The sequence below is a fragment of the Harmonia axyridis genome, chromosome 7, assembly GCF_914767665.1.
Source record: "Harmonia axyridis chromosome 7, icHarAxyr1.1, whole genome shotgun sequence".
In the NCBI taxonomy this organism is placed as follows: Eukaryota; Metazoa; Arthropoda; class Insecta; order Coleoptera; family Coccinellidae; genus Harmonia; species Harmonia axyridis.
Window position 1 is genome coordinate 4,561,065 of NC_059507.1, and position 24,640 is coordinate 4,585,704.

The 24,640-nt window shown below is 34.8% G+C and overlaps 5 protein-coding genes across 10 annotated transcripts; 1 reads left to right on the plus strand and 4 right to left on the minus strand.

Annotated features, from left to right (window-relative positions):
• Window positions 1–1,931: 1,931 nt before the first annotated feature.
• On the minus strand, window positions 1,932–12,767 carry LOC123684130. 2 transcript variants are annotated; one of them, XM_045623270.1, is made up of 6 exons: window positions 12,514–12,767; window positions 10,017–10,164; window positions 8,235–8,566; window positions 4,152–7,124; window positions 2,449–2,575; window positions 1,932–2,291 (listed from the first exon to the last, which is right to left on the minus strand). In XM_045623270.1, exons 2-6 carry the CDS (start codon window positions 10,137–10,139, stop codon window positions 2,235–2,237), a joined length of 3,612 nt encoding a protein of 1,203 aa, XP_045479226.1. In that variant the 5' UTR covers window positions 10,140–10,164; window positions 12,514–12,767; the 3' UTR covers window positions 1,932–2,234. The 2 variants fall into 2 exon arrangements, with proteins under 2 accessions (XP_045479226.1, XP_045479225.1); XM_045623269.1 differs by having other exon boundaries at window positions 10,005–10,164; window positions 12,514–12,733.
• A 2,202-nt stretch (window positions 12,768–14,969) lies between these two features.
• On the minus strand, window positions 14,970–15,849 carry LOC123684175 (26S proteasome non-ATPase regulatory subunit 10-like). Its single transcript, XM_045623335.1, has 3 exons — window positions 15,647–15,849; window positions 15,346–15,591; window positions 14,970–15,296 (listed from the first exon to the last, which is right to left on the minus strand). The coding sequence occupies exons 1-3, from the start codon at window positions 15,749–15,751 to the stop codon at window positions 14,982–14,984; spliced, it is 666 nt and encodes a 221-aa protein (XP_045479291.1). The 5' UTR covers window positions 15,752–15,849; the 3' UTR covers window positions 14,970–14,981.
• Window positions 15,850–16,057: 208 nt separating this feature from the next.
• Window positions 16,058–19,782, plus strand: LOC123684176 (ankyrin repeat and LEM domain-containing protein 2 homolog). Its single transcript, XM_045623336.1, has 6 exons — window positions 16,058–16,753; window positions 16,860–17,171; window positions 17,231–18,509; window positions 18,953–19,079; window positions 19,137–19,274; window positions 19,379–19,782. Exons 1-6 carry the CDS (start codon window positions 16,286–16,288, stop codon window positions 19,545–19,547), a joined length of 2,493 nt encoding a protein of 830 aa, XP_045479292.1. The 5' UTR covers window positions 16,058–16,285; the 3' UTR covers window positions 19,548–19,782.
• A 120-nt stretch (window positions 19,783–19,902) lies between these two features.
• Window positions 19,903–20,719, minus strand: LOC123684178. Of its 5 annotated transcripts, none has more exons than XM_045623338.1 (4): window positions 20,578–20,719; window positions 20,376–20,527; window positions 20,156–20,323; window positions 19,903–20,073 (listed from the first exon to the last, which is right to left on the minus strand). In XM_045623338.1, exons 1-4 carry the CDS (start codon window positions 20,672–20,674, stop codon window positions 19,918–19,920), a joined length of 573 nt encoding a protein of 190 aa, XP_045479294.1. In that variant the 5' UTR covers window positions 20,675–20,719; the 3' UTR covers window positions 19,903–19,917. The 5 variants fall into 5 exon arrangements, with proteins under 5 accessions (XP_045479294.1, XP_045479297.1, XP_045479295.1 ...); XM_045623341.1 differs by having other exon boundaries at window positions 20,149–20,323; XM_045623339.1 differs by having other exon boundaries at window positions 20,376–20,521; window positions 20,578–20,718.
• LOC123684177 (KIF-binding protein-like) lies at window positions 20,652–24,362 on the minus strand. The gene is made up of 5 exons (XM_045623337.1): window positions 23,791–24,362; window positions 22,914–23,171; window positions 22,442–22,608; window positions 21,937–22,383; window positions 20,652–20,941 (listed from the first exon to the last, which is right to left on the minus strand). The coding sequence occupies exons 1-5, from the start codon at window positions 24,273–24,275 to the stop codon at window positions 20,778–20,780; spliced, it is 1,521 nt and encodes a 506-aa protein (XP_045479293.1). The 5' UTR covers window positions 24,276–24,362; the 3' UTR covers window positions 20,652–20,777.
• Between the last annotated feature and the right edge of the window lie 278 nt (window positions 24,363–24,640).

Here is a 24,640-nt window from a genome sequence, read left to right on the forward strand (position 1 = left end):
CTGGTGATTTAATATGAATATTGACGCAAGAAATGCTTTCTCAAATAATTTATGGTATATTCATCTTAGCAGTGAAATGACGCCATAAAACGTTTTACAGCATCGTTGCCAAACTGTGAATTTTTCCAATTACCATAAAATCAACAGTAAACTGTTTAACAAAATATTCTAACTCTTTGAATTTTGTGTTCTACTTTGAACAACTGTGAAATTATGCAATTTTGAAAGAATGAAATGAAAATTTCAAATCTGTTGAGCTAGCAAATATGTATCCCCAGATTAGTGAAGAAATCAAACACTAACAAAAAAATCTCCCTAGGTGTGACGTCATTTCATACCTAAAGTGAACAGCCTATATCAATATATTTTGGGAAAATTAATGTACAGGGTGGGCAAATTTCGATGTTTTAGCACTACTACTTTTGAACCAGAGGAAATAGACAAAATCTGATACCCACTTCTCGATCTCTTTTTCTGAGAAACTAACAAGGGTAGTATTCATTTTTGGCCACCTTCTTTTGTTTTCGAGTTATAAGCGAAAATTGGAAAAATGGCGATATCGAAAAACATTTATATCTCCGATAATACTGATGATAGAGCTCTGAAATTAAAACATTATACAGGCACTTTTTTACGTAGAATCCAGTGGCGTGCTCGCATTTTTAAAAGGGTTTTTAATTACGAAGCTATGACCCAAAGTTATGTTTTTTCAATTGGGAACACTAGATTTTTGTGCCATTTTCTGAAAGCTTAATTTTTCCTGATTTCAAAAATATATAACATCGTATGATTCGTATCGAAATAAATAACAGAAAATGGTCAAAAACCTTTTTTTACTTAAGAGTCTCAATATTTCTATGGTTTCAACTGTTGATGAGCCTTTCTATAACAAGAGCAGTGTCCTTCCGTCAATCTTATTATTTCTATGCTTTTCACTTATTTCTACAAAATTCGAATCTATATTTATTTTATACAAATAGTTTCGAAAAGATAAACGAACTTGGAAAAAGTTTCCTAGGTAGCTTGAACACAGTTTCAAATATTCATCTATTGAAATATCGAGAAGAGGTGTCGACTGTGCATTGTGCAATTGTTATCATTATTAGGTTAAATATTATTTCTTGTTTGTCCCTTCGTAATTAAAATGTTGAGTTCAATCATATATGCATTGTTTCATATGCTGTTTAAAATGGATTGGTACTTATGCGTATTGATTCTGGAGACCTATGTAAATAATCTCCTGACACATGCATCTCAATACAAAATTCGATCTTGTGGTTTCTTCGTTATTTCCAAATCAATTTTTAGATAAAAAATTTATAAAACATATCTAGATTCGAATTTTGTAGAAATAAGTGAAAAGCATAGAAATAATCAGATTGACGGAAGGACACTGCTCTTGTCATAGAAAGCTCAATTTTTCTGTGTTCATCAACAGTTGAAAGTTGAAACCATAGAAATATTGAGACTCTTAGGTGAAAAGAGGTTTTTGGCCATTTTCTATTATTTATATTGATCCGAATCATACGATGTTATATATTTTTGAAATCAGGAAAATCAAGCTTTCAGAAAATGACACAAAAATCTAGTGTTCCCATTTGAAAAAACATAACTTTGGGTCATAGCTTCGTAATTAAAAACCCTTTTGGAAATACGAGCACGCCACTGGATTCTACGTAAAAAAGTGCCTGTATAATGTTTTAATTTCAGAGCTCTATCATCAGTATTATCGGAGATATAAATGTTTTTCGATATCGCCATTTTTCCAATTTTCGCTTATAACTCGAAAACAAAAGAAGGTGGCCAAAAATGAATACTACCCTTGTTAGTTTCTCAGAAAAAGAGATCGAGAAGTGGGTATCAGATTTTGTCTATCTCCTCTGGTTCAAAAGTTGTAGTGCTAAAACATCGAAATTTGCCCACCCTGTACATCACATTGATCTTAGATTTCAAAATTACGAGGAATATACTGGGTGACTCAATGAAAACATCGATATCTGTTATCACCTTGAACATTTATGTTCATGTTGGACCGGCCTCTACTATAAATCGATAAGAAATAGTGCAATGAAATGTTCGAACTGAAGAATCAAATATGTACAGAGATGTTATTGCGAAGACCACGTATCTATTTTCAATTCCTCGTAAAAATAGATTAAAAGTAGATATTGCTTCAGTGTCTAGATGAAACATTATAACAAAATTCTCAATATAAAAAATATCAAACAGCTAAGTTACGAAGGTTTGGAGAAGGCATTTGGCGATACAGAATAAGGGGAACGAGACTCATCCTGAAAGAAAAAAAAAGTTTATCAAAAGGGTTCAAAGTTAGAATCTGGAAGCAGAAGTCTCGATAGGTGTTTACAAAATCACATAACGCCTTCAAAGCGTTATAGGATTTGGTAAATATTTACCAAAATGTAATAAAAAATAGCTTGTTGCTCTTACCAAAGATACAATACTAGATCTATTACTTGATACATCCAAATCAATTTTGAAAGGTTTCTGAAGAGAACCATTTGCAGGCAAGCTCTCATGATGGTCAATAGCAACACTCAGATCTACTGACGAATCACTGCAAAAAAATCTGGTTAGGTAAACCATTCCTGAATCTGAACATATATACACTGCGCAAAAAAATTAACGCACATTCTGAAAATCTCAATTTTAATGAAAGTTAACTCTACATTGACTTTATAACTTATTTTTTATGTTATCTCGGGAAGGTTTTGAACGAAACAAGACACATTAAATGGAAGAAAAATTCAGGATTTCACCGAATCTTATGTGAAAGAAGATAAATAAACAATTTTCAAAATACTGGAATGCTGATAAGTGATTTAATACTTGGTATTTCTACCCCTTGCGTTAATTTCAGCTCGGCAACGACGGTTCATACTCAAAATGAGTGATCTTAAAATGTTCTGATCTAATCCTTCCCAGATTTCTCTGAGTTGGATTCCTAAGTCATTAAGAGTATAGCTGGATGATTTTCTGAACTTCTCAGCCTTCTATTGAGGTTGTCCCAAACCTGCTCAATCGGATTGAGATCTGGACTTCTTGCTGGCCATTCCATTCGAGAGACTTCAACCTCTTCAAGGTACTCCTGAATGATGCGCGCACGATGGGGTCTGGCATTATCGTCCTCAAAAATGAAATTTTCACCAATGTATGGGGCAAATGGCACTACATGCTCTTCAAGAATGTTCCTTATATACCTATCAGCATTCATAGCTCCATTATCAACGACCACTAGGTCTGTGCGAGCAGTCAAAGATATTCCTTCCCCGAAACCAGTAGTATTCAGGAAATTGCACTGAGCATATCTTTCATGTGGACGTCTGTATACAAGGGAACGTCGATCACAATGGTAGAGGCAGAATCTAGACTCATCTGTGAAGAGAACTCTTTCCCAATCAGCCTCTTTCCAATGGATATGCTCTCTCACAAAATCCAAACACGCCCTTCGATGGGCTGGGGTAAGAGCTGGGCCTCTTGCCGCGACACGAGGCCTCAAATCATATTATCTCAGGCGATTTCTTATTGTCTGAGTGATAATTTGCACCCCATGAGTTTGCTCGAGCTGATTTTGAAGGAGGCGAGCGGTTGCAAACCGTTGTCTCAACGAAGAAACTCTCAAGTAACGTTCTTGAATGGCAGTTGTTACCCGTGGTCTACCCTGTCCTGGTCTTCGGACATTCATACCTGTCTCCCTGAATCGCTGCAACATTCTGGACACACTTGTATGGGAAACTTCAATCCTTTCTGCAATTCTTGTGTATGTCCGCCCTTCTTCTCGCAAAACTACCGCTTGGGCACATTCCTCTTGGGTCAAATTGCGTGTTTTGCGTTGCATAGCGATCGAGTGTAGAAAATTAGAAAATCAAACGAAAGAAGAACTATTGATCACTAGAATTGATCGAGAACAACTGATTTCAGAATGGAGTCAATACATTCAAAATCTGATAATCTCATCTTTTTTTATTCCTGCTGGGAAAAAACATCTGTATTGAAGAAAAACGTTGGAAGTGGATAACATATGCATGCATAAGTCTGATAAAAATAATTATCATTGAGAACACCCTCAGTTGTAGAATAAATTTGAGATTTCCATAATGTGCGTTAATTTTTTTGCGCAGTGTATTTATTACCTTAACAAACTGACTCTTTCTGATATCTTCAATTTATCTAAAGGAGCAGAAACGACTTTCTGCTCTTCTGGTTCATTTTCAAGAAGAGGTATCTCATCCTCTTGCACCATCTTCAGATCGGCTTCCTTTTTCCTTTCTTTCTTCTCGTGACATTCGCACTTGCATTCATCAGGATTCACATAGTTGTAAACTACATGGTCTTGCAGGACCGTATCAGGAACATCAATATGACCTCTTGAAGGGATCGTTTGAATCCTTTTAGCTAATTTCTTCCTTTCGGGCACTTCTTCGAAGTTAATCCATTCCCTCTGAACCCCTTTTGGCGGTAATGGAGGAGGAGTCTCTGCCTCTCCTGAAGACTTTCTTCCGGTATGGCATTTTTCAGCAAAATCGAACCAGTTGGTGTTCACAGGTTTTTTGGGCGATTTTGAAGCTTTGTCGGATGAATCTAGCCTTGGTAAGGATATCTTCAGTTTTTCAATGGATTTCGCATTTTTTTCTTGGTTCGAATTGCACACTAAATCCTCACAGTATTCTTCCAGAGAGTTTGGATTTATCGGTGTTGTCGATCTAGGCCTATCTATAGGGCACGTCTTCATCTCATAAGTATTTCTCTGTTTTATTGGCACAATTGGCAGAGCAGCCGATCGCTCTTGAGGTAAAGTGGTGGGAATGTAAGGTAATTCATCCTCGAAAGAATCCTGCACAACCAAACTCTTGGCTTCCGGTTCCAAGAGGTTCGTAACTTCCATTTCGTTTTTTGGCTTGGATATCCTTGCCACAACACTGCTAGATTCAGAATCTTTCTCCGATTCTGAAGATTCGTTTTTCTCGTCATCGCCCATATGGTTGCTTGGTAGAGATTTCTCCGATTTGGGTTTTTTAGTTTTTGAAACCTTTGAACTCATTGCTATTTGTGACTCCAAGGTTTTTTGTAAACTTGTTGAGCTTATAGTTCTCTTTATTTCCGGTTCTTTGTGTGTTTTAGTTGCTACTGCCTCAACTTTAGGTTTATCTTCTTCTGAATTTTCTTCGCAATATTGATGTACTTCTAAGGTTGTTTCCAACTTCACATCTGTCGATGACTTACCGCTTTTCGTCAGCGAAAAGTCTTTTCTTTTATCTTTCGGTAATTTGGTTGTGAAGATTTCATTATTACTACCTACTATAGTAGAAAAAACAACATTATCACTACTCGTACTACTTTGTCTACTCTGAATCTCGCTAGTTTTTTTATTGGTGGTATCAGCGTTCTGACTGGAATTGGCTTCTTCTTTTTTCGGTGGTAGAACTTCGATGACAGTATCTTGTGATTCCTGACTTGGAGTTTGTACATCCTTCAAAAGTCTATGGTTTTCGATTTCGTAATGTATGGGTGAATGTAGAGGTATTCTAATACTTTTAGCTTCTAGAGGCTTATCTAAATTCAACTTATCAGGCTTTTTTTGACAGTTGTTGAAGTTGAATTCGACCTTGGTCAGTTTTTCAGGTAGCACATCCGGTTCGTTTTCCATTTTTCTGACGTCACCCTTCGAACTCCGGAATATAGAAAAAAGTCCTTTGCTCTTTCCCCTACTGTCTATGGATTCAGATGAAGATAGGGTGTTGGACACAGCTAAAGGTCGGTCTCTATCTTTGCTCTTCGATCTGGATCTGTTCCTGTTTTTGTCTTTCAGTGATTCACTAGCTTCCTTTAGGATTCCAGTTATCATGTTTTTTCTTTTTCCAGGCACGGTAGGAGATTCTGGACTAGTTATTGCTTCTTTGCTCCGAAATATAGAGGCGAATGAGCTCTTCCTAGACAGAGATGGTGAAGGTGTCTTGCTTTCTAAATTATACTCCCTCACAATGCAATGTCTAGGTAATTTTGGGCTAACGCTAGGTGTACTAGTCAAGCTTTTACCAGTGTCATAAGTACCAGTCGAGTCATCAGTTTTTATCTCATCTAAGTCGATTTTTTCAGGTTGAGTATCTCGAGATGTAGTGGTTCCCGAATCGTCGTCATCGTCATAGAGATGATCTGGTTTTAACTTAATCCGAATATACTTGGGTTCATCGTTTTTTGAAGGTACAGTCTGAATGGTTTCTTTGGGTCTAGGAGGTGTTTCGTTTGTTTTAGAGATATCTTTCTGTTTTGACTGAGATGTGGATTTAGAAGTCGTTGCATTGGTTTTCGTTTTGGGTTTCGTACCGACAACCCTTGGAGTTGTTCTTCTTGTTGTTGTAGGCTCTTTCTCCTCTTCATCGAAATCCAAAGGTAGCGGTCCCTTCAACGGGATGAAAATATACTCCACCCCACTCTCCGAAATAATTTTTTTCGTGGGTCTTGGTGTTATGTTAGCTTCAGTTGTCGATGGAGTGTCTACCTTGATTTTAATATCACTTTTGACACTTTGTACCCGTTTTTCTATGCGCCTAGCTGGTTTTTGAGGTGCCTCTTTCATCGAAGCTGATCTTTCCCTCTTCACGTGTATTCCTTCAGCTAATATTGCTTCTGTAGGGTCGTGCTTTCTGGATAACAAGACTTTCTCGAAATCGTCCGAATCTTTGGTCCCTAATTTATCTATGGTTACAGATGACATCGATTGTGGCGACTTGGTACCACAGAAGGAAGTTTCAAGCAGCATTTTATGAGGGGATGGCGACCTCGATAAATCTGTTCCACCAGATTGAACTGAGAGATGACTACAATTGGAAATTCGACTCTGGGCAGATCCAACGCTTCCTATACTCGAAAGTCTCGAGGTTCGGCCGGATATTGCTAGTAGGCTTATTTCTGAACACTGAGAATCTTTTCTTATGTGATTTTGATATGAATCGTCGTATAGATATGATGGCGATTGAGGTCGAGATCTGTTCTTCTTCTTCTCTTGTTCTTTCTGATCCTGGTAGTCCAGCTCTTCTGTGGATGATCTGAGATCTAAGGTTCCATCCTCTCGAAAACCAACACCCAGTTTTGTCGTGCCTTGATCTCTGGAATGAAGAAGTGAAATCAATAGACGTGCAAGTCTGGTGGTTTTTTAAGTTCTGATGGTCTGATAGACCATCAGTCACAGTGCAATGGAACCTCCCTCAAATCTAATCTAGCGTCATGCCATTGCTTAAATAATCATACTAACGGGTGTTTTTTTCGAGGTATATAACTTTAAGTTGGCATTACTGTTCAAGATGGCGACCGATTAAACAGCTGTCAAGTGATATATTCTCAGTTTGGTTTGGCAATTCATCATGAATAGACTCACGCCTGAACAACGCTTGCAAATAGTGCAATTTTATTTCGAAAATAATGGTTCTGTGCGGAATACGTATCGCGCACTACGTCCATTTTATTTTGTTCAGCGACGAAGTGCACTTCTGGTTGAATGGCTACGTCAACAAACAAAACTGCCGCATTTGGAGTGGAGCTAATCCTCAAGTGTATGTCGAAACACCGTTACATCCAGAAAAACTGACTGTTTGGTGCGCTTTATGGGCTGGTGGAATCATTGGTCCGTACTTCTTCAAAAACGATGATGGCCAGAACGTTACAGTCATTGGTGATCGGTATAGAGCCATGATTACTAACTTTTTCATTCCTGAATTGAACAACCATGATGTCCAGGAGCTGTGGTTTCAACAAGACTGCGCAACATGTCACACAGCTCGTGCCACAATCGATTTATTGAAAGACACGTTTGGTGACCGCCTAATTTCACGTTTTGGACCTGTGAATTGGCCTCCAAGATCTTGTGATTTAACACCGCTAGACTACTTTCTGTGGGGCTATGTAAAGTCATTGGTCTCTGCGGATAAGCCACAAACCCTTGACCATTTGGAAGACAACATTCGCCATGTTATTGCCGATATACGGACACAAATGTTGGAAAAAGTCATCGAAAATTGGACGTCCAGATTGGACCACATCCGAGCCAGCCGTGGCGGTCATATGCCAGAAATCATATTTAAAATGTAATGCCACAAGATTATTTTGCGGATAAATAAAATTCATGTCAATCGAATAATCCATCGTTGTTTTATTGCAATTTAAAGTTCTATAGCTCTAAAAAAAACACCCTTTACTTTAGTACGGATGTATGAACATACTTAGCGTTTTCCGCATTTTCCACAATGATCTCTCTTTCTGGTGAACTATCTTTGCTATCGTGGTGTGAGGAACTACTGGCCCTAGAAATATCTATCCTAGGAGTGGTGGGAGCTTGCAGCTTAGATCCTGACGCAGGAGCCGCTATACTATCCAGAAACGACGTCGATGGATTTACTGGCGTCCTGACCTGCCCCACAAGGCTGATCCCAGTATAGACCAGTTCGGGGGTGTGACTACTCATGACGTAACCTGGAGTACTTGGAGTTACGTCTTCGTGTATTCCAGGAAGCCTAACCACAGATGCTGATGTGCTATCATCCGGACTTTCTAACTGCAACATGAATTCGGAGTAAAAAATTGAAAATTCTGGGTTTGAACTTGACCCTTTTTCTATCAGAATAATTTCGATACTATTTTCTCCAATTCACTGAATTTTTATGGAAATTAATGGAATATTTACATGAATATCGCTTAGTGATTTTTGCATTGATACATGTTGATTGGGAGAACTGTTTTCCTCATCACAAATTTGATATATAATAGATAAATCCGTGGCAGGAAAGTTCTGAGTACCAACATCAAATAATGAAATATAACCATGAAATCTGTGTGAAACTGAGATATTCCCGCACGATTTTGTTCTACAAGGTATTGCGGAATGAACGGATCTGCGACCGAGTTAGAGAAATACATAATCAAAAGATTGTTAATGGTTTTACTTCATTTGAGATTCTTTAATTTGATAAATAGGTACTTTCTTGGGTTTCTAACCTTAATGTAGAAGTAGAAAGATTAAGAGTAGAAGAGTGTTGAAATGTGAACATGCTGAGTGTAAGAGGTGCATGGACAGGGTGAAAAAAGTGGGAAAAAGCCTCTGACCATCAGGTAGCATTTTGCAAATTTTCAAATTGAGTTTTATCCATTGTTTATCCAATAAAGTAACTTTGTAGTTACGAACTACGAATTGTGTTAAAAATAACAGATTTTTTTTAATACTTTTGTTAATAAATTTGCCTTCACTTTCAAATTTGCGGGAATAAGAATATTTGCCATTTTCAGTATCTAGCCCCTTGGGTATAAACCTCTTCCACGCTATCTGTCATCGTTTGTTTTGTTTTGAGTGTGTATTCTTTTTAGATCTGTTTAGTAATTCACGTCAATATTTTTTAGTTATAACATATTTTTCAATCACGTGGGACGTAAGAAGTGTATTTTCACATGAAATTTCATATCACAGTGTAGGGACTCTGTCTGCCCGAGAGGTGGAGTTATGGGCGTTGAGCCACACTTTAATGCGGACCCAGCGGGTTTAAAGGAACCTGCGTTGCAGCAGAGTCACCTCTCCACGATGGTGTGAGATGGTGTTTTTGGCAGAGATCGCTGGATAGCCTAATTGAAGAGTTCTCCAGCGATCTCTGGACGAAACACCATAATCCTTAAGGGGAGAGCGCATCTACATAAATTTTGGCTCGAGAACGACTTGCCAAAACAGGTTGGTGCCTGAAATGTCTTTTAATTCCCCCCATCAGTCAAATTTGTTGACGTTTCATTACTCTGTGATCACAATCGATGTAAAAGAATACAAAAAGAGGTTATTTCTGTTACACATCTCGTAGCTTCTTTCCCCATAACTCTTCGACTTTTCTGTTTCTGAATCGCCTGATGGTCTAGAAGTCTTTTGCTTTCGTGTACTGTATAAAAGAATGCCTTATAGAGTGAGCAGGTGAGAAGAACTAAGAAATAGAAGTAGAAAGATTGTGGATACGTACACGTGATCTCACCTCGTCAGAGAGATCCTCAAAAGACGCAAAAGGGGCAGGTCCCATGCGCTTCTGCCTAAGTGGATTTGCTGCCACAGAGGGTGGGGGTTTGGTTTGGGTGAAGATGGTACCATCGGTTGCCATGGCGAGGTACTATGACATTGATTTACTGGCAGGCAATACACACAAAGTATAAGAAAACTCGATTAAATTCGTTTTAGTGGAATGAACAAGTTTTTTGATACAGTTCTTTAGTTCACGTACTAGCTGACTGTTGTTACCGAAGTTGCAGCTCTAATCCACAGGATCTTTATGATCGAACTGTTTCGAGAACATCTTCAGAAACTAATAAATATCTACCAAGGGGTCCCAAACTATCTTCACTACTTAACTCATTGAGCTTTACCCAAACACCAATCTCATCACCCAATACGTCTCTACTAAGTGAGAGGTGTATATGGCAGGGACCACTGAGATGCCATACTGATGATTCCATCATTGGTCCCAGGATCCCAGTATAAGAAAGTAAGTTAGTCTAGGTAGAGACGGATTGAGTGATATAATTGGTGGTAGATTTAAGCTGTAAAGATTAGGGGGGGGGGGCGTAGTTTGGGACCCTTTGGTAGATATTCTGAAGATGACAACATCGTTGTTGAACGCTCATAAAGATTTTGTAAATTTGAGTGAGGTTATTACAACTTTAGTATAATTTTATGTCCACTGCTTCACATGGCTATTGCTAGTAGAGTTGAGAAAAATAATTCCTTCTAGTCTTGCTTTATACATATAGTAGGGTTTTCACATAACGTTTTGCCCAGTTGGTAACAATACAGTATGTCCAAATATTATAGAATTGAATTAAATGGAATTGAGTTGACACAAATTTATCTCTTTTGGATGTTTCACTAGCAAAATATAACTTTTTTATACGAAAAAGGTCCTCATACTGCAAATCAAAAATTGACCGTTTACGACGTATTTGGTTGTTATTGAATGCTCTTAATCTTTCAAATTAATAAATCTATAACTCTACATTTCTTAATTTCCTTCAAACCAACAAAAATGTTAGTTTACGAACTTGATGTCATAAAAAAAGCACAGATTAAAATCCTCAAAAATAAGCTAATATAATTCCTTGCCTGAAACTTCAAATGTGTTAGTTTTCCTATGTGTTAGTTTTCAGGACGAGTGACAACTACCAATTAAAATTGGATTAAAATATTTAGACCAGTACCTTCGCCATTTTGCAACCAGAAGAATTTTTTTCCCGAAATACCAAGAGATTCTTCAAAAATATTTCAGATTTTCAAAATCTGATAAATACTTTATCTACCAGAATATTTTGTTATTTGAATCACAGCTATCAAATGTGGGGAAATATCGAATATTTTGTTGGATAAGTCTCAAATTTCAAAAATGACTAAAATATGTACAGTCAGTGCATCTTGCCAGAGGTTTTGCCAAAAAAGAACATTGAAATCTTAGTCATCTCTAAAATTAAAGTTGTTTACTCACACCATATTTCCCAAGAATTTAGAATAAATAAGAAATGTTGGTTGCAAAATGGTGAATGCACTAGTTATTCTATTTGCTGAAATTATTATTCAGATTACAATTTCCAACTTTGAAACGCTCAAACCAAATATAAGTTCAATAAAAAAACCTCATAGCAAACATGAATTTCCACTTTATAAAAAAATAGTGAAGCTATTCTCAAACGATATTTTCTTAATTAGATCTTATTCCAGTCAATACTCCTAGACCTCATTTTATGCATACAATGAACCAACAAGACAATAGGAACAAAACCTCATTGTGGTATAAACTGTCATTTAACTTCCAAAATGAACTTTGTGGAAGTTATGATAAGGATGTTCATTTGAATGCTAGTGTATTCAAATATTACAGCCTGATCGGGAATGTGTATACCTATCTTGAAGCAACAACTAGGTTGTGATAGAAAAACTTAAAACGGGATGATATTCTAATAAACAGCGAACATATTTTGCAAAAAAATTATTTTAAACATAGAACAATATGACTCTAGAAAAAAAAAGGTTATTAATTTGAACGAGCAAAAATGAAATAAATTTTGTAACGATATATGTATAAAGCAAAATATTAATCCTAGGAAAAGTTTTAAGTTTTAATAGAACAAATGCATTACATAAATAATGGAATTTAGGTCATCAACATCGAAATATTTCTATGCAAAAAATATTTTTCATTGAATTATCATCTCTGATTGAAATCCTAAGATAATGCAAAATTTATTTAAAAAAATTAGGTGTTTAGATATATTTTGATCTTCATCAATTATTTATTAACTTGAAGGTCTTCATTTTTCATGGCTCACTCAAAATAATCAGCAAATACGTCGCGTGTTAAGTAATAGAGAAAGAGAGGATTCTTCTGCGTAATTTTATTAGAAAAGGTAATTTATGAGAAGGGTTTTCTACATGGTAATCTACATAGATAATCATCTATACACATGGCAAGTAAAACGGAGTAGATTTACCTCATTGGATCACCCACATTCTGAACGCCGCTCATAAATAATGTTTTTTCACATATTTCACAATAATGATTCATGCATAGCTTTTGTTAAATGAAATAATAAGCACTATCGCAGTTCCCAACGGAATTATTTTCATTTTTTTCGAATAAATGGATATTAAAATGAGTAAAACATGATCTCGAATGCTACGTACAATATTGGGGATAGTATACTACATCTTAGTACAACCACCTACTAGATATAAGGAGTTCTGTAACTGGAGATCATGCTGGGGGGTTGAAATCTGTGATTCTTCGTCCGTTTTTTAGCGAACTGATATAATTTCATTACAATGTCTATAATTTTCGAATTTTGAGCAGGGATGACGAATTCGTAGTCAAATTCAAGTATGTCCGGCCGTAAACAAGATAACTGCTAAAGAAATAAGCTATAGAATCTCGATTTTTTCTGGATAGGTTCGAATTTGGAATGACACAGCTCGGTAATCTGCTTAATCCGACTAAGGATTCCGTAAATATAGTCGTTGGAAATTTTGTTTTCCTGATAATTTCGAAACTATAGATTAGATTGAGATGAAATTTTGAATTTGGATGTAAAATGACAATTTCAAGCCTATCGCATTACTAGAACGTGCAAAAATATTGGAAAACGTAATCAATATTTCCATGATTACAGATCTGATTGTGTTGAGCGTGTATTATATAGAATAACAATCTGGAGTTTGGTGCAAAATTTCATGTTTATGGCATTTTCAAATAATACATAGGAAATTCAAGCAAAATATCGAAATCACATAAGGGATTCACTTTTTACCAAATATTTAATTATTTTCAAAATCTACTGAAGGTATATTTCAATTATGATTCCCTTTGTCTTACGCTGTTTGAATATTCAAAAACAAAAAACTTTTGAGGTTTTGAGCTCTCGCTATTCTTATTCAATTGCTCCGTTGGATGGATTCCTATAGTTATGTGGTCTCTAAGGGTGCTATTAGCATCAGCAAATTAATAAACGAGCGCCCAAAAGCTCTGGACTTTGCGTCAGTGGTTTACTTCCTATATTCTTGAAAATAATCTCTGAATTGGTTAAAAAGTATATAAAAATAGGAATTTTTCATGATAATTATTTTCTGTGTGAACATCTCAATATTAATTGAGTGATTTTGTTAGAGATGGCGATTGTTGAAGCTCAAAGATAAAAAACTATTTCGCTTTTGTTTAATGCGTTCAGAACAATCACTACGCCACTGGTCACCGGAGGTTCTTATCTTGTCTTTATGATAAAATTTTTCCTGAATAACATCAGGCACAGAGGACAACCTCTTACAGAACACTGAAATGTTTTTAACTATACGTCGATTTTAAGGCGCCGCAACGGTGAAATTGGTAGTCAAATAGAGATAGAGGGCGCTATGAGTTCACAATGTGATTATAATCAATATTCCAATTGGTCATTGACTCAAGAAAAAAGAATTAGTCCGAGTTTACCTGTTCTGAAAACAATGGATTTCAGAACATGGATGATGGTAGAGAATGTTTTGGAACGAAAGAAATTTTTGGTGTTTCCGATTTCAAAATTGTACATTACACCATTCTGATTTCGATTCGGCCCGTCAGTCTGTGTTTCGGAGTGTCTGTCGGTCTGTGTGTTCGCACATTCTAATAAGAGCTCTAACTTTTAGAATTCTTATTCGATTTTGATGAAATTTGGTATTTCAGTTCGTCCTCAAGATAGCCCCCATATGAATTTCAGCTTTTTCAGATAGAGCCGATATACGTTGAGCATTTGCAAATGTCAAATTTTTCAGAATATAAATCGCATACACTTTGCTCAAGCTCAAACGACTGTAATCTCAATATTTCGCATTTTAAAAGTTCGATATCAATTAAATTTGCTATGAGTTTTTGCCTGAAGATATAAATTGCACAGGAATTTCAGTTTTTTCGAATATACAATATGCGCGTTCCGTATATGTAAATTTTTATCTCTTTGTACAGTCGTAAACGATAAATAATCAGGATTTATAATGATTTCACATTTTACTAGTCCAATTTCAATAAAATTTGGTAGGAGTCTTCGGGTTGAGACATAAATGGTTCCAAAGCAATTTCAGCTCCTTCAAATATACGATGCGCGTTGAGCATGCATAACCAGCTAAACTTGCAGCCTCAATTTATTTCTACAATTCTTATCCGATTTGAATCGAATTTGGTATAATTAGGTATTTTGGTCTTATAATCTCATAGAAATTTCAGCTTTTACAAATATAATACGCTCGTTTTAGCTTGAGTAAACGTGAAAATTCCCGCATCTTTTATTAGTCTTTCAATCTCATGGCAATTCAAGCTTTAATTTATATGTTGTGCGTTGAGCATGCACAAATTATGATATACTAATTGATTTTTTCAAGAGTTGAAAACTAAGGGTAGAAATATATTTGAATTGAAACAAAAAAGTTATTTGAAACCTCATTTATTTGTTAGTAATCTAAACAATGCTCTTGAACAAAAGTCAAGAGGAGTTTTTTTCTCTGCATTTCTAACATCCAAGCTTGCCCCATGATCTACTAATAACTTGGCTTCTCTCTGTCTGTCTTCTTCGCATGCTAAATGCAAAGGTGTATTACCATATGAATCTCTCGGATCAACATCAAGATCCTCAAAGGTAAGTAAAAATTCAACTATGTTTGTGTTTCCTTTTGAAGCAGCCCTGTGTAAAGGCGTTGCACTTCTGACATCTGCAATATTTATGTCTGCTTGGTTTTCAAGTAGTTTTCTGCAAATCTAAAAAGTTCTTTAAACTCTCTGCGAATGATCTATTCATTTGTAATACCTCGAGCCATCCTTTAGAAGCTGCATATTGAAGAGCTGAATGACCACCAGAAGTTTTTTGATTTACATTACATCGGTTTTTTATAAGTAGACAAACCACTTCATAATGCCCTGCTGAACTGGAAAGAATAAGTGGTGAGTTATCAGTATCATCTAAGGCATCAACTGGAGATCCCAATTCAATTAGATGTGTTACTAATTTCACATTTCCTCCAACACAAGCCCAATGGAGAAGTATTCTTTTATTCTGAAAAGGAATTTTTAGCGAAATTGATTGTTCTCAAAAAAATGATAGTCAATACCTCATCTTGCTTATTTAATAAAGTTGGATCCTCCTCCAACTTATTTCTGACAACATCAAAGTCACCCTTATGAGCTGACTCAAAAATGGAAGTTTGTTGAGACATAACTATATTGATGCGAATAGAAGTATTTCTCAAAAATTCTTTTCAAAATTCAAACAATGATTTGACAACTATTCATTTTGCCAAAGCAACCACAGATTACGGATAATCGCTAGCAGATCTGTAGAAGCAGGGAAGAACCTAAGCCATAGAATTCATATAAATATTCCATATTCAAAAATACACTAGAAGAAAAAATGAAAAATATTCTCCAAAGTAATTCTGATCAATTCAATGATTTTGGTCGTTTTTATCATGATAATAATTTTGCAAAATTTTTACGATGGAATATAGAAGTTGTCAATTTTTCTCTATGAACCAAATCAACTGATCGTCAAAATAACTGGAATTTTCTTTGAAAAAGGAATTTTCTATTACAATTGCTATTATTTTGATTATTGTTAATTTCTCATAACGGATGAGGTGAACCGTATTCAATGTTGTATTTGTTTTCCGAATGTATATTTTCCATATTAACCTAGTTCTGTTGCCGTATCTACGTTTAATAGTTTGAATTCAATAGATGAAAGATAAAATATGGAATCTGTTTACAAAAATGAGGAGGAAAATATCCAAAGAGGAAATGAGCTTGTAGATGTAGAAAATCCTATATATTATGGAGTTTACATTCCTAATGAATTCGAAACAAATAATGTTGATCCAAATGTTTACCAAAACAAAAGTATGGTGTTTCAACTTTTAAAACAAAATAAAAAAGCTAGATTCAAAGGTTTTAATTTATATCATGAGGCAGTTGATTTTTCTCTCAATGGAATTGATAATTGCAATATTTCTATTATCGATTATGTTTCTGAAAAAAAATCTTCGATGGAATCATCACAACTAATAGGAGAAAAGCAGAGTCCTTTCAAAGGTCCTAAGCCTCAAGAATTAATTGTGTTAAGAAAGGCAATTGAAAAAGGAGATACTGATAGAGTTCATCACATTGTTTGGAAAAATCCAAGGTACCTCATTAGTAATGGTGACACACCTTCGATTTTACAGGTTAGTTGCCACTGTTGAGACAGCCATTTCTTATATAGATATGTGATATTTTCTCTGTTCTGATCTTTGAATCATATAGTTACTTATTGTTCTTTCTCTTCTACAGGAGGGATCTAGGTATAATGCTCTTCATATCGCAGCTAAGGCAAAAAACAGTAAAATGACAGAACTTTTATTGAATACTGTAACAAATGTTGAATTTGTAAAATTATTATATGGTGATGACAATGAAGATAATGCAAAAGATAGAGCTAAAGTGTTTGTTGATTTATATTTAAATACTCCAGATAAAGCATTAAACGAGACACCATTGCATTTTGCGGTAAAATTTGGAGCTGTGGACGTTGTTGAGGTATTAGTTTCATACCCTCAATGTGATAAAACAGTAAAAAATAAATATGGTCAAATTCCTGCAAAGGTAATAAACAACAACACATTTCATGGATTATTTCTAATATATAAATGATTAATTTTCAGATAATCTGTGATAGGTTAGAAGGTCCAAATAAAAAGCTCAGAGAAAGAATTGAACAGCTTCTTGAAGACACTTACTATGTACCAGTACTACGAGCTGAAGATAATAGTCTACCGCCTAAAATAGGAGATCCATTTTCACCAGTAAATCCTCCAGTGTTTAATGCTCATCCTTCCAGTCCTAGACTTGAAATTCAAGCATATGCAGGACCTATGAATAAAGAAGGAGCAGAACGTTTTCGCAAAGTGTGGAGAACACCTCCTAGATCTCTAAATTTTAACACACCGACGAAAAATATGAATCATTCTTTGGACAGTGTAGCTTCGTTGAAATACAAAGATCCATTGAAGGGCCTTGAACTTGTTGGAAAGACGTTGGCTACACAATACGACATTTCTTGGAAAGAATATTGGCCCTTTTTGAATAGTTTTATTGATATTACTTCTGAAGAAGGATTGATTTTATTTGAGAACTACTTGAAGGATCGTGTCTTAGATACATCGATTTCTGTAGCTTCAGTTAATTTGGAGAATAGTGTATTTGAAAAGAGTAAAGCAGAGTTGAGTTCCATTTCTGAGTTATGTCACGCATTTCAAGCTATCCAGCTCAATTCCAGTTGTTCGCTTACTAGTTTTCAAGACGAGCTAGATTCTAAAATTGCTAGATCTTTCAGTCCGTTCTTGGGATTAGAAAGAGCATGTCAAGTTTTTGCTACAAGGTTTTCCAATAACATTTTCAATAATAAAGATAAAAATCTCATTAATATTTTAGATACTGAAATCAAACAACTCGAAGTAGTTATTCTAAGTTATATGAATGACAGTAGATTTTCTGATATAGATTTTAGTTGCGTGCATTGCAGATTATCGTATCTAATCGCTCAAAAACTAAATTCTAAGTTTGACGGAGAAAAAGCAATAAGTAAAAAAATTCAATCATTGATAAAAACTTGTTCTCAATCATTCGATTGTTTTTCATCGGACGACGAAAGTGGCAACTTCAAAGATTCAGTTCCCATTAGAAATGGCACTTCTATCAGAAAGCAACTCTTGTGTCTTTCGCATTCTATTCTCGATCATTTGAATCAAAGTTTTAAATTGTATTGTGATGATTTAACGGAACAAGACTGTGTCAAAATTTGGTCTAACTTAACTTCATGTCCGTGTGTTTTATATCCCAGGAATTCGAGAAGAAATTCCAATTTACAGAGAAGCAGTTCAAGGAGGTATAATACAGAAATTGCACCTGGCAGCATGAGAAAACTCTTCCCAACAGATGAAGGTAATGTATTTAGTTATACCTTTTTTACGCAAAGTTGATAGAGAATAGAATAGCAATATTTTTTCACGACTACAAAACTCAAGAATGAGCCACGAAGTGGCGAGTTATTGAATGAACTAGTGTTAGAATGAGCCTTCTGTACATTCATTATACGTTATTTCCTCGAATTCACTGAATTTTTATTGAAATTGATTGAATATTTTCATAAATACTGTTTAGGGATTTTTGCATTGAAAAATGTTGGTTGGCAGAACTGTTCTGTATAATCTGACAGATGGTAAATAAATAAATGACAGGAGAGTACCTAGTACCAACATATAATAATGAAATATAACCATAAAATCTGTGTGGAACTGATATGATGAATGACACATCTTAAGTTGATGGCAATTGATGGATTTCCCTTTCGTTCTGAATCGCCCTGTATAAAAACCTTGTTTCAGATGAAGATATTCTAAATGAATCATTTTTCACGCCAAATACGACTCCCGATTTGTCTGATGATGAGGACGAGGAAGATAATTTTGATGATGCGAATAGTAGTAATGATTATGACGTTTATATTGACGGGTGAGTATTTGGATCCTTGGTAATTTTTTAGCGTTACATTGCATTTGTCGTTTATAGAAAATTTCCTTCCAAGTCTGATGGTGCTGTTTTTAATGCATTATTATACTCCGGCTGTGCTATCGAGAAAGAAAAATATCCCAATATTTATTCGTGGAAACATAATGTATCTCAGTTTACGGAGGAACAGAGGAAAAGGTATGTAATATTCATCTAATTATTTCTTTCAACTCCGACTTTAACATTCAACTATGTAGTATATATATTTTTTTCTGCTGCTTATCTTGATGGAATATTTTTAGTTGGAGACACAAGAAGCTATCAGATCAATTTTCTCCTTCACCGCCAAGCCGTACATCTACTCCTTTGAAGTCGGTTTTGACCAGTACACCTACAAAATCTTGGATGAGAATAACAGGTCTGAATTCTCCAAAACGATTGAAGCAGTCGTCACTTTTTAACGGTATTTGATTGAGCGTAAGACTTGGATTTTTCATTTGTTAATAAAAAATGTAAGTATACTTGTGCTTACAATGTGATGTCAAGAAATTTTCTACATTGAGAATATTTTTAAGAATTAGGCTTAAAATTTCTGAGATTTTTACCAAAAAAAAAACTATTAACTTAACTGTATAAATCCATGTTTTTTATTTATAAAAACTGTTTATAATATTGTGTTGAGAAAAATAAATTTAGTATTTTCTGATGAACGGTCTATTTTTGATCAAAAATATACTTCTCACTTTTTCTCAAGATTTGAAAAGTTAGATATATCAGTTAATTATCTTATTCACTAGAGAATTGAAAGCAATAATATTACCAAGACTTTAAATTGGAAATTTTAATCCAATTGAGATTTACAAGATGCCAGAGATAGTGATGAAGAGTCTCTATCCATCATAATCTCTTTATGATGGACACAAATTCTATACTTTCCGAATTCCACAATTTTCACTAATTTTGAAACCCAATTTTGTCCGTGGTGTAAAAATAGCATCTGAAAATATAAGAATTAACAATTTAGTTACAATTAAACTTCTTTTTATATGTTTTATCAAACAGTTAAAATTACTGATTACTGAGAAAATGATAGTAGATGCCAGCATAAAAAGTTTCTGAGAAACCCAGATTTCATCCTCATTCCCGTCTTCTTTCAATGCTCCAGTCCATATTGCCAACGTTTCGAATAATGATGGAGGAGGTTTATATTTGCATATCTTTCCAGTCGTGAAAATAAGATTTGTCCTCTGGAAAAACGTTATAAACTAATAAATCTCAAAGATGAAAATATTAACTCACTTTTACGAAATTATTGAAAATAGATTTGGTGGAAGAAACTGTCACACATAGTACACATTTAAGAATATCTACATAGGCTGGAAAGAATGACTGCTCTGCTTTTTTTTCTATTAAGTCATTTTCCACTTTTCTGTTACAACAAAGGTCTAAAACTCAAGTAATCAATTCTTTGATGCACTGATTTTTTCTACCGAGAACTTACTACCGTGATAACATGTTGGACAAATACAACCATATACTTCTTTTGAAATAAGGGCTAAAATAAATATTGCACTATTTCTCAAGATGGAACAATTCATTTTTAGATAATCTTAATATTATACTGACATTTTCATAATAATTGTTAATAAGACACTATTTTGACAATTTCATGCAAAAATTCACAGCTTCCTTTGACGATTCTCATTGGCAGGATTCTCCAGATGATAAGTTCAATTCTTGGTTCTCAACTTCTGTTTCATTGGGCTGAACTGTAAGGATTGTATCTCCAATTGATTCAAGCTTATCATGAACTTCGGATACTGCTTCTATCCTCTTCTTTATATTTCCAACCGTTTCTTGCTCGCCTAAAATGATTTTGTATTAAAACTTTCATGATGATAAGTATAATCTTGAAATAGCAATAACAGGCCAATTGTAAAGTCCCGGTCTGCCATAATAAAATAAATTTTTTTAGGCAAAATTCGATTTTATTATTCAAGGGCGATACAGCGATTATAGCGATCTTCCAACTTTTTAATACCTTTTTTGTAATACGGTTTGTCTTTCGCTTCAAAATAGACCTCAGTTTCGGCGATTACTTCTTCATTGGCGCTGAATTTCTTTCCAGCAAGCATTCTTTTGAGGTCTGAAAACAGGAGAAAGTCGCTGGGGCAAGATCTGGCGAATACGGTGGCTGCAGAAGCAATTCGAAGCTCAATTCATGCAATTTTGCCATTGTTTTCATTGATTTGTGACATGCCGCAATGTCTTGATGAAACAGCACCTTTTTCTTCTTCAAATGGGGCCGTTTTCTAACGATTTCATCCTTTAAACGATCCGATAAAGCTATATAATAATCGCTGTTGATGGTCTGGCCCTTTTAGAGATAGTCAATGAATTATACCTTGCGCATCCCAGAATACTAATGCCCTAACGTTGCCAGCCCCCGGAAACTTTTCATCAAGGCAAGATTTCGCTTCAACTATATTTTTTCCCTTCAAAAAGCAATATTTTATCAGCACACGAAATCTTTTTTTCAAATAACAAAAGTAGCGACACTCACAACGCAATATCTCACAAACTAATGGTCGGACCGCTGTCAAATTTTGACACGTATCGTTTGAAGGTTGGTACTAACTAAAAATCATATGGATTTAATACTAGCACCGCCTTCTGTGCATTAGATCGGGGACTTTTCAATTGGCCTAATATAAATGTATATAGAGACTGATATTGTAATTATTACAGCTGAACTTAGAGTGAGAATGAAATTTTCTCGATTCACTAACTACTCTAAGTGTCTGGGCCCATAACCTGTACAGTACAAATACTCTTTCTTTGAATTTATTGAAAGACTTACATTCGAATGTGTATAACCTTTTCAAATTGATCCCCATCATCTCGATTTGTACTTCGGCCAATTCTCTCCACAGTTCAATGCTCACAGCTGTGTAACAGCTTGGTCTCACTTCTCTTAATAGAGTACTGAGTGCTTCAAGCGTCTCGGATCTTCTCTTTTGGACGTTATACTGAGACTCGAGATCTGTTTCGTAAAATGCCAAAAATCTGTACAATTCGCTTAAATCTAATACTGCGTTGACGTATTGCAGGGGATAATCCCTCAACGTATAAAATGTACGTATGTGTTTCAACCAGTTCTGGGTATGAACGAAGAGAGTCCTGGCATCTTGTGTGTTTGTTATGTAATTGGCAGGTATGTTCGGTATCGTAACTTGTAAACCACGGAACTTGTGCTGTTCCAATACTTGGAATGGGGGTTTTTCTTCTATATCCGTGGCATCGTTTTCTAAAATATTGATTTGATTAGTAGCGTTCAGATTTAGGCTTTTTATTTTTTTGTTTACCATTGTCGTACATCTTTTCCAACAGTTTCTTCTTGCTGGCACTGAACAAATGTAGTCCATAGTGGATCCACGCTTTACTTAGGCTGACTTTAGCTTGAGGCTCAATGGTCAGTTTGGAGTCGGTGGTTTTTTGAGCCAGCAATGCTCCAACTGAAGCTAAATAATATCTAAGAAAATTTATTATTATTCAACTATTATGATATCGTATATTTTTTTATTCTTGAATAAAGTAATGACTAGAAATATTTCTTAATTGTTTAAGTCCTTTACATCGTTCAATAGTAATTAGTTCTTGGGATACTTTATGGCACTATTGATGGTCCATTTATTTCAACAGTGGCATGACGTTATAAAAAGTTTTCTAGCAATAAGAAGTATTTTGTCGTTACCAAAATTTTGTCAGTACTTTTTTTAATTTTTTTTTAAGTATTATGACTGCTTATTTTCAGTAACTCTTATGTATTCTAGTTACCTCGCATAAATCCAATTATTGGTGGTCAGGTAAATGATAACCAAGCGACAGCATTTAGAAGTCCAATTTATTATGTTCAAATCATCGATATCTAACTGTTTCTGTAGATATAAATGTTCCATGAATGCGTGTAGGTCTTGAAAACCCAACTTCCCATATATCCAACCCAACATTTGAATATTATTGAGCATAAGCTTATTGAATTTTAGTCTGCATAACATTGGGTCTGGTTCGTCCACCTTGAACAAATCTTCGGTACTGCAAAATATTCGGAAATAATTATTTTTCATTATCTTTCGATTTATTTTTTAGTAACTTCCGTTAGAAGGAGAAAATAATAATGTGTGAAAATATCATATAAAAAAATTGTGATTTGGTATTAAGGATTAGTAATACATGATGACTTAGTTTATCCAGCTGAAATTATCGGCAAGAGGATACGAGTGAAGTTGGATGGTTCTCAGCTTATTAAAGTTCATTTAGATAAGAATCAACAAACCAACATAGAACACAAAGTTGATACTTTCTCCTCCATCTACAAGAAGTTGACTGGAAGACAAGTTATCTTCCAATTCCCAGAGGCATATTTATAAAATATGTAATAAACAATTTCAAAAATAAAAACGGTTTCTTCATTCGATTTTTCCATCCATAGCAAAAATTGGAAAACACATTTGGGACGAGTAATGATCCAATTAATGACAAACTCTGCGTGAGTATAGGGACATTTCAGGCAACAAAAAAAGGCATTTCGGCAATCAATTAAGGCGATTTTCAAATGTTCAAATTTCTTGAGATTTTATATCTTTGTTTTCTTGTACCCTTCACACTTTATTTTAAAATTGATAGTAATCTATTATTAACCTAGTATTTTTACCTGTAAACAACAATATCTGGACTATATTCTTTATATAGGATAGTTTCCAAAAGCGTTCTTGCTTCTTCCAGCTTCCCATCTTTCGACAAAAGGTAAGATACATGATTAACAATCCTTAAATATAGAAATATTATATAATCATGATCAGCATAATCTTCAATCAATTTAAGAGTAGATTGCAAAGTTTGGAGCGCATCAGTACATGATTCGCGCAAAAGTCTCATTTTCGCTTTCTCATACAACAGTGAGGCCTTCATAGACAGAATCTTGACGAATTCTTGGCTAGAATTTTCACTTGCAGTTAGGTATCCCTCTATCTTCTCCAATAGCTGTTCGAAATAACCATTTACTACATCGCTGTCCTTATTCTCTACATTCTGATCATTTTCATTAGTCTGTTTTTCCTTGTAGAGATAAACGCTTAGATTGTCAAATATTGCACCCATTTCTTTCAATGCATTTTCGTTCAGTAAATCGTTGGCCATAATTTAATTTGTAGAATGTGAATGAAAATTTTCAAAAAGAACTTCAAAATTTTGTATATTTTTGTACGTCACGTTTTGAACGTCGATGTCATCGCTTGCATGGATTTCCTACGGAATTGTTCATAAATTAAATGGAAATATGTATTTTTATTGTCAATAGACACTTTGCAGAATCCAAAAAATTTATATTGAATAATCGGGGAGATGAAAAAATTGAAAGCATCTATTTGAAAAATTATTTAATAAGTTTTATCTATCTGATTAATCGGTAAATCGATAGTAAGTACCGAGAATTTTCTCATAATATCAAATTTTGAAGCAGATCTGGCTAAAAACTCTCATTAAAATAATTATCCTAATCATAC

Excerpts from the sequence above, each read along its gene's own strand:
- LOC123684177 (XM_045623337.1), bottom strand. The coding sequence starts at position 24,275 with ATGGCCAACGATTTACTGAACGAAAATGCATTGAAAGAAATGGGTGCA. Across the intron at positions 22,609-22,913 it reads AATAATTGGATTTATGCGAG|ATATTATTTAGCTTCAGTTG; the intron begins GTAACTAGAATA and ends AAATTTTCTTAG. Across the intron at positions 20,942-21,936 it reads AAGGTTATACACATTCGAAT|GCGAGCAAGAAACGGTTGGA; the intron begins GTAAGTCTTTCA and ends AAATCATTTTAG.
- LOC123684178 (XM_045623338.1), bottom strand. The coding sequence starts at position 20,674 with ATGAATTGTTCCATCTTGAGAAATAGTGCAATATTTATTTTAGCCCTT. Across the intron at positions 20,324-20,375 it reads TTTTCAATAATTTCGTAAAA|AGGACAAATCTTATTTTCAC; the intron begins GTGAGTTAATAT and ends ACGTTTTTCCAG. Across the intron at positions 20,074-20,155 it reads CATCTACTATCATTTTCTCA|ATGCTATTTTTACACCACGG; the intron begins GTAATCAGTAAT and ends TTATATTTTCAG.
- LOC123684176 (XM_045623336.1), top strand. The coding sequence starts at position 16,286 with ATGGAATCTGTTTACAAAAATGAGGAGGAAAATATCCAAAGAGGAAAT. Across the intron at positions 18,510-18,952 it reads ACTCTTCCCAACAGATGAAG|ATGAAGATATTCTAAATGAA; the intron begins GTAATGTATTTA and ends ACCTTGTTTCAG. Across the intron at positions 19,080-19,136 it reads TATGACGTTTATATTGACGG|AAAATTTCCTTCCAAGTCTG; the intron begins GTGAGTATTTGG and ends TGTCGTTTATAG.
- LOC123684175 (XM_045623335.1), bottom strand. The coding sequence starts at position 15,751 with ATGTCTCAACAAACTTCCATTTTTGAGTCAGCTCATAAGGGTGACTTT. Across the intron at positions 15,592-15,646 it reads TATTAAATAAGCAAGATGAG|AATAAAAGAATACTTCTCCA; the intron begins GTATTGACTATC and ends ATTCCTTTTCAG. Across the intron at positions 15,297-15,345 it reads CTTCTAAAGGATGGCTCGAG|ATTTGCAGAAAACTACTTGA; the intron begins GTATTACAAATG and ends AGAACTTTTTAG.
- LOC123684130 (XM_045623269.1), bottom strand. The coding sequence starts at position 10,139 with ATGGCAACCGATGGTACCATCTTCACCCAAACCAAACCCCCACCCTCT. Across the intron at positions 8,567-10,004 it reads CTGACGAGGTGAGATCACGT|TTAGAAAGTCCGGATGATAG; the intron begins GTACGTATCCAC and ends TTCATGTTGCAG. Across the intron at positions 2,576-4,151 it reads GAAAGAGTCAGTTTGTTAAG|TGATTCGTCAGTAGATCTGA; the intron begins GTAATAAATACA and ends ATTTTTTTGCAG.